The sequence below is a fragment of the Geotrypetes seraphini genome, chromosome 14 (genome assembly GCF_902459505.1).
Source record: "Geotrypetes seraphini chromosome 14, aGeoSer1.1, whole genome shotgun sequence".
Classification (NCBI taxonomy): domain Eukaryota; kingdom Metazoa; phylum Chordata; class Amphibia; order Gymnophiona; family Dermophiidae; genus Geotrypetes; species Geotrypetes seraphini.
The window spans coordinates 17,376,351-17,396,865 of NC_047097.1; the positions used below are offsets into that span (position 1 = coordinate 17,376,351).

Consider the following 20,515-nt stretch of genomic DNA (forward strand, 5'->3'; position numbering starts at 1 on the left):
GCTTTCATAATTTATGACGACTAGCAGTAGGGGGCAGGCATGATCCCCAGTTGCTTCTGCACCCCTAGGCTAGCAGATTCAAATGGCATCAATTGACCTCTAGCAGTAGTCTCATAGTACTACCACAAGGGTTCAAGCTGCCATAATAGTAGTACCGAGAGACAACTGCAAGGGATTGCCTAACATCATTTAGTACACAGGCTTCTAGGGACCAAGATCAATTGAGAATCACTCCTGCACCCTCACTTCTAGATGTCAAGGGTAAAGAACATAAGACTAACCTTACAGGGTCAGATCAATGGTCCATCAAGCCCAGTAGCCCGTTCTCATGGTGGCCAATCCAGGTCCCTAGTACCTGGCCAAAACCTAAGGAGTAGCAACTTTCCATTCTACTGATCCAGGGCAAGCAGTGGCTTCTCCCATGTTTGTCTCAATAGCAAAGTATGTATGGACTTTTCCTCCAAGAAGAAATTGTCCAAATCCTTCTTAAAACCAGCTTTGTTATCCGCTCTTACCACAACCTCTGGCAATGAGTTCCAGAGCTTAACTATTCTCTGAGTGAAAAAAAAATTTCCTTCTATTGGTTTTAAAAATATTTTCCTGTAGGTTTATCGAGTGTCCTCTAGTCTAGGTAATTTTCGATGGAGTGAAAAATCGATCCACTTGTACCCGTTCTAGTCCACTCAGGATTTTATAGACTTCAATCATATCTTCCCTCAGCCGTCTCTTTTCCAAGATGAAGAGCCCTAACCTTTTTAGTCTTCCTTCATTTGAGAGGAGTTCCATCCCCTTTATCATCTTGGTCACTCGTCTTTGAACCTTTTCTAGTGCCGCTATATCTTTCTTGATATAAGGAGACCAGAATTGAATGCAATACTCCAGATGTGATACAGAGGCATTATAACATTCTTAGTCTTGTTAATCATCCCTTTTTAAATAATTCCTAGCATCCTTTTTGCTTTTTTGGCCACCACCACAGATTGGGTGGAAGGTTTCATCGTATTGTCAACGATGACACCCAGATCCTTTTCTTGGGTTCTAACCCCCAAGGTGGATCTTAGCATCCAGTAACTGTGATTTGGGTTATTCTTCCCAATGTGCATCACTTTGCATTTGTCCACATTAAATTTCATCTGTCATTTGGAGGCCCAGTCTTCCAATTTCCTAAGGTCTGCCTTCAATTTTTCACAATCCGCTTGCATTCTGACAACTTTGAACAGTTTAGTGTCATCTGCAAATTTAATCACCTCACTCATCGTTCCAATTTCCAGATAAAGTATAAATAAGTTAAATAGCACTGGTCCCAGTATAGACTAGTGCTGGCCGATTCACGATTAGAATCGGTTCACCGATTCACTTCGGGTGAATCTATTCGAATCGATTTAAATTAAAAAAAAATCAGCTTCCCGATTCGGACCCTCTCCCCCTAAAGCAGGAGCGGCAGCGCTGCTCTTGCTGGCTGGCCGCTGCCGCACCTGTTTTAGAGGGGGAGGAGGGAGGGTCAGTTGAGAAGTTCTGCAGTCTGGCTTCCCCCTGGCCCCCCTGAAGGACTGCCCCCTGAAAGACTGCACACCCCCCCCCCCCCGGGAAGGCTTCCTTGTTGCTCCTGGCCTCCCCGAACCATTTATCTTATTGCTGGAGCCTGCAGCCGAAGATTGCGGTTACAGTGTCTTTGTGCTCTGAGCTGTTTCCTCTGCTGCGGTCCCGCCCTTCTCTAACGTCAGCGATAGGATCGCAGTGGAGGAAACAGCTCAGAGCACAAAGACGCTGTATCTGCGATCTTTGGCTGCAGGCTCCAGCAATAAGGTAAACGGTTCGGGGAGGCCAGGAACAACACGGAGGCCTTCCCGGGGGTGGGGGCGCAGTCTTTTTGGGGAGGCAGTCTTTTGGGGGGCAGTCCTTCAGGGGGGTGGGGCAGGCCTTGGGGGGGGTGGAGGCCTTCAAGGGGGGAACAGGCATTTTAGGGGGGAGACAGGCCTTCAAAGGGGGGACAGGCAAGGGATGGTGGCATAGGCCTTCAGGGGGACAGGCAATCCTTCAGGGGGTAGGACAGGCCTTGGGGGGGGGGGTGCAGGCCTTTGAGGGGTGAACAGGCCTTTAAAGGGGGGTGCAGACCTTTAAGGGGGGCCTTCAAAGAGGATGTGGCATAGGGATGGTGGCATAGGCCTTCAGGGGGAACAGGCAGGCCTTCAAGGGGGGGACACAAGCCTTCAGAAATAGGGTTACAGGCCTTCAGGGGGGAGGTGCAGGCCTTCGGGGGGGACAGACCTTCAGGGGAGGGGGCCCTGATGTAGAAGAACACGGAGGGAGGGAAGGGGGGTTCAAAGTGCATATGCCGGACTTTGGGGGGGAAGAAATAATGGGTCTAAAAATTGAGGAGAGGGAGAGAGATGATGGACAATGGGATTTAGGGAGGGATGGAACAGAAAGGGAGAGAAGTTGGACACAAGGGATGGTGTGGAGGGGAGGATAGAGATACTGGATAGGAGGGTAGTTGGGAAAAGAAAAGGAGAGATGGTGGATCCTGGGATGGTGGGGAAGGAGGGAGAGATGCTGGATGAAAGGGTAGTTAAAAAAAAGGTGGATCTGTGGAGGGAGACAAAAAAAAGGAAAGATGCCAGACCACCGGGGAGGGAAGGGAAACTGAAGGGGAGGACAGAGATGGCAGATGGATGGTTAGCATGCAGAAAGAAGAAAGAAGGAGACCCTGGCAAGCAAGTTATCAGAAGACAACCAGAGCCTGGGACCAACAAGATTTGAATAATGACCAGACAACAAAAGATAGAAAAAATAATTTTATTTTCCATTTTGTGATTACAATATGTCAGATTTGAAACGTGTATCCTGCCAAAGCTGGTGTTAGACGGCAAACGTGCAAACGTGGGTTAGGATTTAAGAGAGAGAGGAAAAGTGTTTTTTGTTTGTTTATTTTGTTTACACCACAGCGCCAGTATGATTAGGAGAAGGCAAAGGGGGTGAAGAGGCTTTAAAATAAACCCACCAGGATGTTAAAAAAAACACCCAATTGGGCAGGAAAATCGAATCGAAAAACCAATTCAGTAGGCTGAATCGAATCAAATTTTTTCCCCTGAATCGGGCAGCACTAGTACAGACCCCTGCGGCACTCCACTGATTACACTCCTCTATTGAGAAAAGTGACCATTTAACCCCACCCTCTGTTTTCTATCCGATAACCAATTCCTAATCCACAACTGAACTTTGCCACTTATCCCATGACTCTTTCATTTTCTCAGGAGCCTCTCATGAGGAACTTTATCAAAAGCTTTCTTTTTTTTTTAATTCTTTATTCATTTTATAATTTACATCAAGTGTACAGTAAATATCGAACAATTAGAATACAACATCACTTGAAAATCTACAATGTCATACAACAAAAAGATTTAACCCCCACCCCCTCCCAAATTCATATACAACAAAAAATATACCACATGAATATAATATCTTATATCATTCATATATATTATTTTTTTTTAATATCTTTATTCCTTTTTACATTATACAAACAAGTGTACAATAAATCAAGTCATACTATACATTCTTCACTTGAAACTTTACAATCATCTTATACCATAAATTACCTCCCCTCCCTCCCTTTCCAAATATTTTTGTAACTACTCATCCTAATGTCATAAAACCCACCCATCCACCCTCCCATCCTATACATACTAAATGGGGATAAATTCATTTATTTATTATAGTAATCAATTAATGGTCCCCACACATCTTTAAATTTCTTATAATATCCTCTCTTAATCGCCAATGTTTTTTCCATTTCATACACATGACACACCGAACTCCACCAGAAACAGTAATTCAACCCCCTGTAGTCTTTCCAATTGTATGTTATTTGTTGGATGGCAACTCCTGTTAAAATCATTAACAGCTTATTATTATTCAAGGAGATTTGACTTTTGGCCCTCATAGACATCCCAAACAAAACTGTGTCATATGACAGGGCCACATGATTCTCTAACATACAATTTATTTGTCCCCAGATCAATTTCCAAAAATTATTAATAAGAGGACAATAAAATAATAAATGATCTAGGGTTCCAGCCTCAAGATGACAATGCCAACATCTATTAGACTTAGAGCAATCCAATTTTTGTAAACGAACAGGGGTCCAGAGTGCTCTATGAAAAGCTTTCTGAAAATCTAGATATACTATATCAAGCAGCTCACCTTTATCCACATGTTTATTCACACCTTCAAAGAATTCAAGCAAATGGGTGAGGCAAGATCTCCCTCGGCTGAACCCATCCTGACTCTGTCTCATTAAATCATAAGAACATAAGCAGTGCCTCCGCCGGGTCAGACCATAGGTCCATCCTGCCCAGCAGTCCGCTCCCGCGGCGGCCCAAACAGGTCACGACCTGTCTGAATCACCAGAAGGGGCCCCTTGCCACCTTGGTTTCCTATTGAGTCCTATCTTCCCATCAAAGTCCTAACCCTCAGGTCTTGCACATGCACGACCTGGTTGGGTTTCTATACTTATTTTCTGGTTAGCTTTCTCAGTATCCCACGATCCCTTTATCCCTCAGGAATCCGTCCAGTCTCTGTTTGAATCCTTGTACCGTACTCTGCCTGATCACTTCCTCCGGTAGCGCATTCCAAGTGTCCACGACCCTTTGGGTGAAAAAAAACTTCCTTACATTTGTTTTGAACCTATCTCCCTTCAGTTTCTCCGAATGCCCCCTCGTACCTGTTGTCCCCTTCAGCCTGAAGAATCTGTCCCTATCCACCCTCTCTATGCCCCTCATGATCTTGAAGGTCTACGTGTTCCACAATTTTATTTTTTATAATTGTTTCCACCATTTTGCCCGAGGCTTACCGGTCTGTAATTTCCCGGATCTCCCCTGGAATCCTTTTTAAAAATTGGCGTTACATTGGCCACCCTCCAGTCTTCGGGTACTACAGACAATTTTTGTGACAATTTCATACTTGGGTTCTTTTAGTACCCTGGGATGTATTCCATCCGGTCCAGGTGTTTTATCACTTTTTAACTTGTCAATTTGACTTAGTACATTTTCCAGATTCACTGAGATTTATTTCAGTTCCTCTGCGTCATCACCCTTGAAAACCATTTCCGGCTCAGGTAGATATCTTACATCTTCTTCCGTTTAGATCGAAATAAAGAATTCATTCAGTCTCTCTGCTATGGCCTTATGCTGTCTGTATGCCCCTTTTCCTCACAGGTTTTCTGCTTCTGATTTACCTAAAAAAATTGTGATGAGTTTTTACCTCTTTTGCAGCTTTCTCTGAGACTGCCTTTGGAGAAGTGGGAAGGTGCTTCTGCCAGGAATAGACTTTGGGGGTGATAGTTTGGAAAGTGTATTTTATACACAAGTTCCTTTTTGAAGCAGATGCTATTTTTTCACAAAGTTAAATGCAAGCTACATTATTTAGTTTATATATTAATGAGGTACTTTGAATGTTATGTAATTTCATTGTTATATAATGTGTATGTTGAAGTAAACTATTGTGCATTTTGGTAAAATAGCACAGAGTTTTGCCATTTAATGCACATTAAATTACAAATGTCATGCATCATTCCCTCCACATATGTTAATAACTACCCCACTAAATAAGTAGAATCTTGCCATTTTGTTATTTAAATAGTGATTTCTACTGGTATGTGCCAGGAACAGTGATTTCAGAAGTCTGCTGCAGATCCTTCTTCCTAAGTTAGGTTAAGCTGGGATATTGGCCAACTCTAGGAGTATGCAGGCAAATTGGGGGAAAGGCACATTTCATTTTTTTGTTTTAACTGAGCTTTTTTATCTTTTAGATTCTTGGAAACAATATCATGGCAACTCTTTATTCACCCCCATTGCCAGTGTTTGATTACAGTATGCTGGTCATCTTTCTTATTGCTGTATTCACTGTGGCATTGGGAAGCTATTGGAGTGGAGTATCAGAAATGTAAGTTTGACATGACATATACATATATATATATTTACTAACCAATGCAAATTTTTGAAGGAGTGATATGGTATAGAGCATGTATTATTAACAAATATCCATTCTCGTCCTGCTATAACATATTTTAATCTTCTTCTGCATTGTATGCTTGGAACATTCTACCTGACTGTGCATCATTCCCTGTCTCTGGTGGTGTTCAGATCTAGACATAAAACCTACTTTTTTGAAACTATGTTTACATCTGACTTTACCAACTTGAAGAAGCACCCATATCTGTTGTTATTTCCTCTTTACTCCCCTACCTCTAAATCCTTTGTGTTTTCCTACCTGAGTTGCATGTATAAATCATTTTTGTCCTCTATGTCCATCATATTTAGATTGTAAGCTCTTTGAGCAGGGACTGTCTCTTGCATGTTTGTTGTAAAGTGCTGCATGTGTCTGGTAGCTCTTTAGAAATAATAAGTAGTAGTAGTGTGCTTTTATTCTAAAAATAAATTATGTGCACAGCAGGGAGGGAGTGAGAGCTGTTTAGGAGCAAGGCCAATTTTGGTTTTGCTCAGGATCTAACAGGTACACTTACAGAAACATAGATGACAGATAAAGGCCAAATGGCCTATCCAGTCTGCCCATCTGCAGCATCCACTGTCTCCTCTCCCTAAGAGAGCCCACATGCCTGTCCCATGCTTTCTTGAATTCAGACACGGTCTTTGACTGCACCTTCTCTATTCCATACATCTACTACCCTTTCTGTAAAAAAGTATTTCCTTAGATTACTCCTGAGCCATCACCTCTTAACACCATCCCATGCCTTCTCGCTCTGGAATTTCTTTTCAATTGTAAGAGGCTCGCATCATGCGTATTTATGCCACATAGATATTTAAACGTCTGCATCATATTTCCCCTCTCCCGCCTTTCCTCCAAAGTATTGAGACATTTGAGTCTGTTCCCATGGTACACCATCAAATGTGTGCAAGACAAATGCGCGCTGACAATTGCACCCCGTCAAAAGCACACACGACAAATGCGCACAGTCCCAACTCGGTAACCCGTCAAATGCGCACATGACAAATGAGTACAAACAAGTGAGTACATACATTTGTGTCCTGCCATACATTCACCTGTTTGTTGCAGATATTATTTTCAAGGAATGAGGACGAGGTACTGATGAGTCCTGATGAAGGAGCATGCTGAGGTATAGGGACCTGTCCAATTCTGAGGGTTGACATCTTCCAGCCCAAAATTATTATTGAGGACAGTCTGTAAACGAGGGGACGTGAGGCAAGGATAGGGTTATCTAGTGTAGATTGGCCTGGGCAGTCATTGCACTCTCACATAACATATTTGATATGGAAGTCATAATATCACAGAGTGGCAAAGAGAACTGGGTTCAAGAAGGATATCGATATCGTCGTGACAGAAGTAATGCTGACGGATCGTCATCCTGGAGGTGTGTGCGTAGCAATTGTATAGGCAGAAGAAAGAGGCTTTCAGACGGATCATCTATAGAGATAACAGTGTATATCCATGCACCTGATAATGCCAAAATAGTAGCTGAAAAAATGATGGCAGACATATGCCAATGAGCTGTGAACATGGTTGAAAAGCCCCGACAGATTATTCTTGGAACAACAGCCTCAAGTTTAGAAGTGCCTAAATTATTGCCTTCATATACGTCGATGCAGTGAACTATCCAGAGAAAAAGAAAATGAGGTAATGCGTCTTATGGTCAGGTGTATCTTATGAAGCGAAAAATACAGTATTGTCGTAACAGTGAAAAAATGTTTCTATGTATTAATCTGACGCAAGGGAAATTAGCAATTTGTGGTGGTAAATAACCAGTTTTCTACTTGCGTGTTTTACAGTGAAGATTTGAAATCTGCAATGATTTGTGCTAACAGAGACTCAAGAAAAAAAGAGGAAAATGCAAGTCTGTCTCCCCTTTCAGTAGTCGTATTTGTGGTCATCTGTTGTGTTATGCTGTTGCTACTTTACTTCTTCTACAAATGGCTGGGTAAGATACTTTATTGTATTCAACTGTTGTAGTCATTGCTTGAAACAACATTTCAGATTCTTTGTCTTAAATTCTACTCTGTTTCTCTATTGAAAAGTTACTGGAGGCAACCACAGCTTGCTGTTTTCCTTATACTATAATGCATTGCTTCCCATCCAGTCAGGATGTCAGAATATCCCTAATGAGATAAACTTGTATGCAGTGGAAGCCACACATGCAAATGTGTTTGGGATTTAGCTCACATTTTTTCAGCAGTAGTTTAAGGTGAATTACATTCAGGTACCCTAAGTTTTGTTTCCCTATCCCTAGAGGGCTTACAATCTAATTTTGTACCTGAGGCATCCAAGGGTGACTTGCCCAAGATCAGAAGCAGCTTCCCTGGTAGGCAGCTTGATATATTGACCTAAGCTTCTTATCTCATGCATATTTATTCTAATGTAATGTGTCTAGTAGTCTTGAACGCTAGGGTTATGTATCTGAACCCACAAGTTGCTTGCAAAATGATATCACCCATCATTCAAATCTGCCTTCTTCCCAGTAGGCTTCTGTCCTCTCAGGTCGTTCTGGACCCTTGCCCTGTCATTTGTGTCCTGCGCCTGCCTACTCTCTCAATCAGAAAGTTTGTATCCAACCTGACATTTGAATGCCAATCAGATCGCAAGGGTGTGCAGAATAAACTGCTGCTATAGTGTTCTGGAGTATTGTTTGAGTTCCATAAAGGTTTCTTTTTCCCATGTTTTTCATGTTTTATTTATTCAATGGCAGCATTTAACATGCCCATTATGTTTTCAGTGCAGAACAGAATTGTTCTTCGAGGAGTTTCCCCATACCCCTTCTTCACAGGTGTTTCTAGAAGGGGCTATCACCTGCTTTGGAGCAAACTGAAGGGGGCAGCAGAGCCCTCTGGTGAAGTAGGATGGATTCAAAAGCTGGAGTGGATTTCTTCTGCATGGCTCGCAAGCACTGGGATATTACCCGTCCATCCAGAATGACACACCTATGTACTAGAAAAGATATTAGCAAGTTAAGAACCTAATTTCTCTTTCCTCCAGAAAATTGTACAAATTTTTCTTAAACCCAGCTATACTAACCGCTATTACCACATCCTCCGACAGTGAGATCCAGAGCTTAAATATTTATTGAGTGAAAAAAATATTTCCTCCTTTTTTTTTTTTTTATAAAGGTATTTATTTCCATGTAACTTCATGAATGTCCCTTAGTCTTTATAAGTTTTAAGAGTGAAAAAATCAATTCACTTTTACTCATTCTACATTCTACAGCCATTAAAATTTTGTAGTCCTCAATCATATCTCCCCCTCAGTTGCATGCTTATGAAGTGCTGACACCCTGATGTTCACCAGTTGTCATCTGTCAGCAGTACTCTTCAGAATTTGAACATTGCAGTTGAATAGTGTAAGTCCCTGATATAGTTCCTTTTGCCACTCAGAAGTAAAAATAAAAAAAAGGAAAATGTGAGGTAATATAGAAAAAGCCACCCTACTGGAGTCATAATATTGTGTGTCCCAGTATAGTCCCTGATCACTAATATAGATGGCCCCAGTATAGTATCTCTAGTTTTTAACCTATTACTATAGCTTTCTGCTGCTTGCTGTATGCTTATTTTATTCATTATTTACTTTTTGTCTTTCTCCAGTATATGTTATAATAGCAGTTTTCTGTATAGCATCTGCAGTGAGCTTGTTCAACTGCCTTGCTGCATTAATCAGAAACATATCATTTGGACAATGCAGGTAAAGCTTTTTCTAGTTATATCTTTGTTTATGTTTTAAATGTACCTTGTCTTTCATTGGGTGATTGGATGAAGAGCGAAGATACAGATTTTTTTTTTTGTGCAATTCATTACTTCTGAGAAAAGTAGAATTTAGAACACTTGATGATTGTCCAAAGTTGCACAAGGAAAAAAACCTTCCTAGACTTTGGATTCTAATTTCACTATACAGGAAATAATTTGTAAAAGAGGCTTGGAAAAAACTGTGCCTATTGTGTCTTGCATGGTATGGTGAAATTGTAGTACAATCCCATCTTGCATAGCATGTCAGCAGAACACAGTGAAGCACTCTTCTCTTCCTCATTAATTGGATTAGGATTTCCCAGATATTACTTGTGATTGAAATTACTAAAGACACAACACTTTGTTGATGCCTATTTGTAAGGAGGCTATTTCCTTCTTCAACTGCCTTGATATTCAGTCACTGTATATGATGAGAAAATAGTGATTGCGTTTTTTAATGTTAATATGTTTTATTATAAATTTTATGTATGTTTGCTGTTGGAAACCGCTTAGATATTAAGCTGTCTCTAAATGTTTATTTTAAATAAATACATTTAAATACCGTAGAGACAGGATTCTGAGCTCACTGGACTTTGGTTTGATTTGGTATGGCTTTTCTCAGTATTAAGTACATAAGAACATAACTTGTGGCTCACTAACCCCCTCTTCTACAAAGCCATGCGGTAACGGCCCCAAAGCCCATAGAGATTTAAAGGGCTTTGGGGTTGTTGCCGCACGGCAGCCGCTAGCAGGGCTTTGTAGAAGAGATGGTAAGTAAGACATTCTTAAGCTGTTCTCATGAAATTTGCTTAAAGCTCCTGAGAGAAGCCGTTATAGGTAGAGAGTTAAATGTTTGATCATACTGATGTATATGTGAGGGCCATTTCATAAATAATGCACACTATTTTATTTATTTTTTTTTTACTTTTACATGTTTAATTTTTTTTTCAAGTATTTCTTTACAATCCTTCAATATAGTCTCCCTGCTTTGCAATGACCGAGTCCCAACATCCGGGAAGCTTCATTATTCCATCAAAGACACCGTTTTTGATCAGTTGCCAAATGGCTCAGGTAACGGTGGAAAAAAGCTCGTCCAGAGATGCAAAACGATGTCCACGCATAAGTTTTTTCAACTTTGGAAACAGGTCGAAGTCTGGTGGACACCTCTCAGCCATATTTGCGTAGTTTTTCAATGACGACATTCCCTATGTGTGGGCGAGCATTGTCGTGAAGAGTGAGTGGCCCAGCCAAGAGCAACTGAGGTCGGGCTTTGTGCATTTTTCTGCGCATTTTTTTGCAAAAAATCCCAATACACTGCTGTGACACTTCTTCACATGGAACTTTGTCTGTGATGATGCCTTCATGATCATAAACAAAAATCATTATTTGACTTTTGATTCAGCTCGTCGAAATGTTTTTGGTTGTGTGGAAGATGGAGCTCTCCACTTGTTGGACTGTGATTTCAGCTCCGGCTCAAAGTCTCTGACCCATGTTTCATCAATAGCAACAATGCAATTCAAGAATGTGTGACCTTCAATGTCAAATCTGTGTTTCAGCATGGTTGCATTGTCCAGGCGTCTCTGCTGCTGTTCAGCAGTCAAGAAGTGGGGGACCCATTGTGCAAAAATTTTTCTCTTTTTAAAATCATTTGTCAGAATTCAGTATACTAATGTCGGTGGTTTCAGAAAGTTTCTCGCATGTCGCATGATGATCTTGTTCAAGAGCATCAGCCATGAGTTTCACACATCATTCATCGGTTGTTGATTTTAGCCTTCCTGGTCTTGCATCATCTATGCTCACACGACCACTCCGAAAATGAGTTGCCCACCGAGAAACTGTACTATGGTCCACTGTTAACTCACCACAAACTTCACGTAACGCACTGTGAATTTCTGTCGGGTTTTTGCCACGTAGAGTTTCAATCTTTTTTTTTTAATTCTTCATTTTATAATTCACAACAAGTGTACAATCTTAATGTACAACCTCTGATCGTCAACAGACACAGTACCTGAGACACCTGCAGCCTCCATTTCCCACACTTGTCACAACCCACTATGTACACTACAGAGATCTTAAGCACACATCCTGCTGCTTCAAGCACTGAAGTGAAAGTGAAACAAGGTTTATTGCAATTGCATCATCCACTCCCCAATGTTGCCAACCTGTGCATTATTTATGAAATGACCCTCATAGCAAGGGGCTGATGCAGAAAGCTACCGTGGTTGCAGTGCGCAGCTAACAAGCAGTTTACTTGCTTGTTAGTGGCTGCTGCCTGATAAAAGGGTTCCTGTGCTGAGGTTTACTCCTGCAATTGACTTCAACACACAGCATATTAAAATGTATGCTTCAGAGCCTATTAGTTATTCCGCAGGGCTGTGCACAGGTGTCTACCATAGGGGCTCAGTGCCAGAAATCTACTGCCAGATCTGAAGCGGCATAAATCCCCTGAGGTTAACACTGTCCTCATCTTCTAACCCACAAAATTTAGAATAAACAGTATCCCTCTGGCACCCTTCCACCCCCTACACCCCCTCCCAGAACTGGCCCCTTCCCACCCAAACCCCTCTCCTGGTCTAAAAAAAAAAAGAATTTCCCTGGTGCCTAGTGACCCTTCCAACACTCATTGTGACTGGCATTAGCCACCCTCCCTTCCATCTTCCCACCCCAATAAGTCCGATTCCCTCCCTTCCTACTTAAAAATATCTAGTGGCATCCTCCACCTCTCTTAAATGGTAAAAAAAGAACCTAAAAAATAAATCTTTAGTGTCTAATGGGGATCTCAGGTTCCCCCCCCCACCCCCAACCCATACCATAAGCAAAGCAGGAGTGATGTCTATTCACTTCTGTCTCGGGGCTTTCATCTCCAAAATGGCACTGCTCTGTCCCTTACGGTGCATCCTGGGTGGACCAAGTGGGGCCAGTCTGCCATATAAGGGAAGCATTTAAAGCATTGTTCCCTTCTTATTTAATTTCCAGGTCTAGGAAGACCTGGGAAGGGATGGGGAGTCCCCACTATCCACCTGGGACTTACTGGACACATTTTGGATTTGTAGGTAACTGGAGGGCCGCAGAAAAAAATAGTAGTTTATAAATCTTTCCTTAATTGCTTCTGATAATTTCAGCTATACACAGCTGAAAGCAGTGCAACATGCAGAAAGTGAAAAACTATCAAAGAATCAACTGCAAGAGATAAGGTACTATTTTGAGGCCCTCGGTATTATAAAGAATGATTCTTTATGGAAAACTTGTGCCTTAAGTGTCCGGTGGTCGCGTCCGCAAACGCTATCAGCTCTCACCTCCAGCACGAGATTACATACACACGCACAAGCTGCACTGTCTCCAATGGCTACCTTACGTTCTGGAATATTGCTCGCCTCACTGCTGTAACCTCATGCAAGCGCTTTCCTGTGTTTGTACGTGATTGTCCTCTCCACTCCACCTCACAATTGCATGCAGACTGGCCCCACCTAGTCCACCCAGGATGCACCATAAGGGACAGAGCAGTGCCATTTTGGAGATGAAAGCTCCGAGACAGAAGTGAAAAGACATCACTCCTGCTATGCTTTTGGGTGTTATTATAGACTCAATACTTTCATTTAATGACCATCTTAATTCTCTGGTAAAAAAAAAAAATGTTTCTTTAGTCTCCATATGCTGAGGAAAGTGAGATCCTGTTTCCACCAGCAACATTTTGCTGTCCTTGTACAATCAATCATTCTTTCGAGGTTGGATTATTGTAATTCGGTCTATTTAAGTCTAACCAAGAAAAGTCTTCAAAGACTTCAACAGATCCAGAATACTGCGGTTAGGTTGATCTTTGCAAAAAGCAAATTTGATCATTTTCCTGCTTTTGTTAAAACTTCACTGGATCCCCGTAATCTCTAGGGTTTACTTTAAATGTGCCTGCCTAACATTTAAGATCTTGCATGGCATTCTTCCTCCTTTAATTCCTCTATCTTGGAATTCTGCGAGACCTGATATTACCAGATCTATCCAAAAGCTTACATTATCTTTCCCCTCGTTAAAAGGTGTTATCTCTATTGGAAAATTAGGGAAATCTCTTTACTTTAAAATCACTAAGCTTTGGAATAATTTTCCTGTCCAGCTGCGTAATTTGGGCTCTTTCCAATTATTTTGAAAACATCTGAAAACATGGCTATTTTCAAAAATGTAAATTCCGCTGCTTATATTTTCCTTTCGTTAAAACTCTTGTAAATCTTGTTGAGCTCTATCTCTATAGAGAAGATGTGGTATAAGCTTAAGGTTTAATTTAATTTAGTTTAGTTTACAGACGCAGGAAAGTGCTTGCGTGAGGTTACAGCGGTGAGGCAGGCAACGTTCCAGAACATAAGGTAACCATTGGAGGCAGTGCAGCTTGTGCGTGTGTGTACATAATCTCGTGCTGGAGGTGAAAGCTGAAGGTGGTTGCGGACGTGACCACTGAACACTTAAGGCACAAGTTTTCCATAGAGAATCATTTTTTATAATACCGAGGGCCTCAAAATAGTACTTGGCGCAAATGACCCGTGAGGCCGTGAGTTTGAGACTACTGATCTAAGCTTAAGAGGGTATTTGGGCATGTAAATTTAACCCAGTTTACAGAATTACTCTTTGGAAGTCTGCTTGATGTGTCTAGGTAGCACACTTGTGTCTAGGTTGCTATCTGTAAAATCCTACAGAAAACATTACATCATAATATAGTTTCTGCATGAATATCTGCACAACAATTTTAAAATCCATTTGCATGGATAAATAGCAATTTACCTGCCTAAACTGGCTGTATAAAGATTACTGTCCTTTACTACATCAACAAGCACATTGTGTTCCACAACATTACATTTATAGGAGGTATTCCTCCAGGTGATGTGTTGTTGAGCAGGATCAGAAAATGATGCATGTAGATTGTTTCTATAAGCCTATGCAGTTTGTTTCCTTACAAAATCTACCTGCGCTACAAGTAGGTGAAAGTCACATGTATTTGTGCCCATAGTAAGTTTTAAATGAAGAATATGCTTATAAAAAGTACCTGCTGACTTTTCCTCAGAGCGGAGTCTAAAATTTGATCTTTCTGTTACGTCCCTTCCAGATTCAGTACGTTAGGTGTTCAATCCCTTCCCGCAATCTGGGAGTTGCAGAAATCCTAACACTTTTCTGAGCACATGCTCTTCCCACCTTAGAGAGAGAGTTAGAGTCCCCTGCAAACAATCCATGCAGAAGTCATCTGCTTTGCTCTACTTCTATGTCTTATCTTTTTTCACTTAAGTTTGTCTTTTTTGGTGGCTTGAGTGCCATGAGACCCCTTTCCGGTGGCCCTTTGTCAGAGGAAAGGGCGCAGTCTCACAAAGCCAGACTGCTGCTTCACAGAGAAACTTTGGCCGACCCGTGGAGTGAGCCTGCTGTGTGCCACCCTTCTCAGACTCGTGGGGTCCATTCCCTGGGGAGTTCATGTGCCCCTTGACTTTATCAGGGGTTTAAGCGCAGGCTGTGTGCGTCCTGAATAAAAGTCCCTACAGGTTTCAGGGTGCAGGATGCGTTTCCTGCTGTGGTGGTGGTGGAGTTTGTGTTGGTTGGCAGTGGGAGAGATTGACCATCTCTCCCACTGTTGTTGTTTTGGGGTTATTTTTGTTTTTTCTGCGCATGTGTCCATCACACTATCACCAGCGATGGGCACATGCAAATTTAGCGAGTCTTTGCTACTCTCCACCAACCTCATTTACATGAGTGTCCTTTGGAGAATGACTTGCTTTTTTTAATTTACTACCTGAACGGCTGCAATAGCAGCCCGTTGTTTTTTTACACTGTTTTTTTAAGAATCTAGGTTTGAATCCTTTAGCACAGCTCTGGTATTGGCAGGGATAAGCCCTGCAGTAACCTGGGTCTGAAATGTGTCCAAGCCCTGCCTACCAGAAAGGAGACAGAATTCTATGCTGCAGGGCCCAGAATGTGCTCCTGTCATGAGTTGGTCTACTGCCTAAACATATTGTGCAAAAACCTAGTTACAGGTTGTTCAGTGAGACATGAAGGAATCATCATGCCTCTGTAATCTAAAGTGTGCAAAACCCCTCCCATGCATCATTGCTTGACTATTGCCTTGAGTGTGGCAGACAGTTGGTGGTTAAAGTTATGATATAGCAAAAGAGAGAGGCTGAGGGTACCCCAACTTTTTTTCTCAAATGTCTAGCTTTGTTTAAACTGCATTTGTATTAAACATGTTTATTGTAGGAAACAATGGACCTCTCTGTCCTATTTACTTTATGAAGGGATGTCATTTTTGTTATAAATATTCAATTTTACTATCGGTAAACAACATGGCTGCCTTAGAGGGTTATTGCCTTATGTAAAGTTTTAAATCTTATACTTGGAATTTCTAAATTTGACTCCTTCTTTTATCCTTAGGATTTCATGTTGCAACAGAACTATTGAAGTGAGGCTTGTATTTCTGGCTGCGTTCTGTATAGCTATGACGGTTGTATGGGTAGTATTTCGAAATGAAGATAGGTATGTAATAAAAAGATAGCACTAAAGCAATTCACGAATCTACTATGGCATTTTACAATTGTACTTTTTTTTTTTTAAATCTTTATTGATTTTTCAAAACTTAGACAATGCAATACAATTATCTGAACATAAATATTTCATAAAATGCATTATTAAACATACAATTTATACTTATAACAATCATTTTCTCCCCCCCTCTTCCCAGATTTAATACACAAAGTCAAATTATGTAATTATAATATTATAATCAAGTAATTTTAATAATCAAAATACCTTTCCCACCCCCCACCCTCCCCTGGAGTCCACTAACCACAAAAAAATAAACAGATAAATACATTACAATTATTATGATGTTACAAATATAGTCAGTGGGCTCCACACTTTATTAAATGTACTGCTAAACCCCAAACACTGCATTCATTTTCTCATATTTATACGTGGTACAAACATTTGTCCACCAAAACGTATAATTTAATCTGTCATACCTTTTCCAATTGTGTGTAATCAATTAGATCGCTATTCCCGTCATTATCATAAAAAGATGACATTTAGATTTATCCAAAGAAGGCTTGACATGTAAAAGTGTACTACAAATTATGGCTTCAAATGTTAGGGGAATTACTGAATCAAGAATAAGATTAATTTGTCTCTAAATTGATTTCCAGAAATTAAGTATCAAAGGACAATAATATAACAGATGATCCAATTATACTTTCTCACAAACATACTGAACAATTGTTATGGCTCAGTTAGCACTGCTAATCGTTTTGTGTACCACATTGGGGAAACAAGACCATTGACTCTGCAATATCTAACCTAATCTAATCTTCTATTTGTGTGTCGCTCATACCTACACAGGCTCAAGGCGACTGTAAAGAGAGGGAAGAGGGGAGAGAGAGAGAGAGGAGGTGGATACGTAAGAGGGAGAGGAAGGAGAGAGAAAAAGAGGGGAGAGAGGAGGAAGGGAAAGGAAGAGAAGAGAGGGTAAAGGAGATTAAGGGCTCCTTTTACAAAGGTGCGCTAGCGTTTTTATCGCACACACTGGATTAGTGCGCGCTAGCCGAAAATCTACCGCCTGCTCAAAAGGAGGCGGTAGCGGCTAGCGCGTGCTATTCCACGTGTTAAGGCGCACCTTCGTAAAAGGAGCCCTAAGTATCGAACAGAATATCGGAACCATTTGAACCCATTTTGCTACAGGTATCACAAACGAGTCAGTTCTTCTACTATCACAGAATAATACTGTTGTGTGTGGAAATGTGTTTTTGGTTTCTTAGAGGGTTGAAGCAGTCAGTATGTTCAGGTCAAACAGGGTGCCCTTCAACTTTGCAGAGTCCCTTGCTCTTTCCAAGCTTTCTGCCTGGTCTAAGTGCCGATTAATATGTAAGCTTTGATTTTTTTTCTAGAAATTCCAGATTTCAGGGGCTTAACACCAAGAATCTTATGAGTAAAAGAGGAGTTTTATTTCACAAACACTTAAAAGCCACAAGTAGGAGACTTCTGAGTTTAACAAGCACATATGAACAAGAAAGTCATTCTTAGTCAGAGCGTCAGGACAGTGAAGCAGTGTGTTTCCTTAGAAAAGTTGTTTGGGCTGTGTGGGTGGAATGGTTTCTCCCAGCGTAGAAGTTCCCAGAAATCTCTGAAGACATCCCTATCCTTACAGGAGCATAATGATTGTCAGTGGTTAAAATAATCTTACTTGAAAAGTGAACCCATTCATTACAACAGCTTTATGCTTCTTAATCATAAAGTTACCAGGTAGGCAAGCTGATGCTGCTGTTTTTGTTTTTCTTGCTGTGTTCTAAATTCTGGGACATATGGCATAACAAATCCAACATTGGATTTTGATTTTATTTAAACAAAATATATGTAGGATAGAAAATCCTACAGGCTTAGCCTTATTTAAAGAGAGAGTTTATGTTGATTTATGATTCAAAAGTATTTCCACAGATGTGTAATTCTAGACGGAAATAGAAACCTGTTTTAGGTGCATAAATGAGCTCAAGTATAATCAGCATGTGGTTTTACAGCAGGTATGCTTAGGGGAGGAGCTAAGTCAGAGCACAGGGAGAATCACAATTTATGTGTGTATGATATACGCTAACATTTATGCCTACTTTCAAATAGCATAATGTTCATGCCTTCAATCTAGGTATGATTTCTGCTAGTATTTTATAAAATAGGCGACAGATAAGCATATTATCCTAGTACAAGCAGGCAGCATATTTTCACATGTGGGTGATGTCATCCACGGAGCCTGGTATGGACCGTGCAGAAGTGCACTGTCACTTTAAATGTCTTAAAAGTCTTGAGACCGCCTGTACTGTGCATGTGCCAGTGCCTTCCCTCCTGACATCGGCTCGCGGGACCATCAGTTCTTAGTTTCCATGGAGCTAAGAAGTCGTGTCTTTTAAAGTCAATCCAAAAGCACTATTTTTTCTTTGTTTCCTTCATTTTTCTTTGATAATTGACTCTCAGAGGAAAAATTGCTTCTTCAATCTTGCATTGGCAGTTTTACCGTCAAAGCCTTCTAGCGACTTCAAAAGGTGTTCTCGGTGCAACAGGGCCATATCAGTCACTGATCTACACAGTTGGTGTCTTCAGTGCCTTGCTTCTGAGCACCAGATTGACTCTTGTTCTTGATGCTCAAAGCTCCAAAAATTCTCTTTGAAGGCTAGACGTCTGCAACAGGAAAAGTTATTCAGGACTCAGGAACCATCAACGATGTCTGCCGCATCTGATGTGGATAAAACTCACACTCTGGCAGCATCCTCGTCGACACCTCCATCAATGCCTCACTCAGCGTCAACCTTCTTGGTACCACCTTCGGCACCATCTGTTAAACAGGCTAAGAAGCATTCTCATACCTCACCTTCTCACCATATGTCACCGGCATCTCCAGCATCAAGTAAGTTGATGCATGCCAAATGATGTTATAAGCAGTATTTCTCCTCATCTTGCAGGTTGTGTCTCCTCAGAGGCATGCCTCCTCATCGAGATCATCAACGCCTCAACACCCTACAACACCGGTTATACCAATGACATTCTCGGTACCAGTACAATCCATCCAGGATCAGCTTTGGGAGTTGCTTCAGAAGGAGTTAGCTGAAATGCTTCAAAATCTATTGATGCCAGCTGCTGTTCTACCTCCTTCGGTACTGGCCTAGCCCAAGCAACACTGTATGAGTTCTCATGATACCAAGTCCTGATCTCCTTGGCATCACAAATCCAGATCTCGATCTTCTCGACACTGAAGCACCTTTTCCACATCAACATCTAAACATCATCGGAGGAGAAACAGGAGTTCTTGACACTCCCATCAGCACCACACAGCGTTGTCTTCCTTAAAACAAATTTTCAAAATCTCCAGGCATTGAAGAATTGGACTTGGACCTTTCTACTCAAGATTTCTCTGACCCAGACTTGTCTGACCCAGAATCAAATGGAATCTCCTTAGATTCATCTCCTCCTCCATCTAAACATAGGCCTCCACCAGAAAGCCTTTCCTTCACCAAATTCATTAGACAAATGGGTCAAGCTCGTCCTGTCAGAATGGATTCTCAATCTGAACCAAGGGTTGAACTTTTTGATGCTTTGAATTTTGAATAAATCCCTAAAGAAAACTTAAAGCTCATGCAAGAAGCCAAGTTTAAAAACTGGGAGACTCTTTTACTTAATCCAGTAGCTCCAAGAAAGTTGGACCCTCTTTATAAGGTACAATCCTGTCCAGGATTCGACAAAACCCAACTGCAGCATCATTTTCTTTTGGTGGCATCTGCTTTAAAGAGGTCATCTAGTTGCAGAACATACATTAGCACTCCACCAGGTAGAGAAGGTCGTACTTTGGACAGATTTGGCTGTAGGCTATTCCAAAACTTCTTGCTCCAGCCGCATCCTTAGTTACAACTTTTATATGACCTTTTACTCGAAACAGCTTATACAGTAGCTTTCTAATTTTGAACAGTTCATTTCTGAGGACCAACTTGCTGACTTTCAACAAACTACCCATGATCTCTTGGAAACAAGGAAATTCATGGCAAGATCAGTGTTTGATATCTTCGACATAACCTCCCGAGCATCAGCCCTGTCTATTGCGATGCGGTGATTAGTGTGGCTTTGAGAATCGGACTTAGATCCTAATCCTAAAGACCACCTGGCAAATATTCCTTGTTTAGGTGACAAACTTTTTGGTGATAAGATTGAAGAAGCCATGCAAAAGATCACCAGGCATGAGCAAAGTATGACCACTCTCTCAGCCTCTAAATCGGCAA

The 20,515-nt window shown here is 41.2% G+C and overlaps 1 protein-coding gene across 2 annotated transcripts in view; it reads left to right on the top strand.

Annotated features, from left to right (window-relative positions):
• The window catches only part of SPPL2A (signal peptide peptidase like 2A), a 62,457-nt gene that overhangs the window by 15,330 nt on the left and 26,612 nt on the right, over positions 1-20,515 (top strand). For both annotated transcript variants that reach the window (XM_033920800.1, XM_033920801.1), the window contains exons 5-8: positions 5,810-5,943; positions 7,806-7,954; positions 9,609-9,705; positions 16,143-16,244. In XM_033920800.1, coding sequence (XP_033776691.1) covers positions 5,810-5,943; positions 7,806-7,954; positions 9,609-9,705; positions 16,143-16,244 — 482 coding nt within the window. The remainder of the gene's footprint in view (positions 1-5,809; positions 5,944-7,805; positions 7,955-9,608; positions 9,706-16,142; positions 16,245-20,515) is intronic.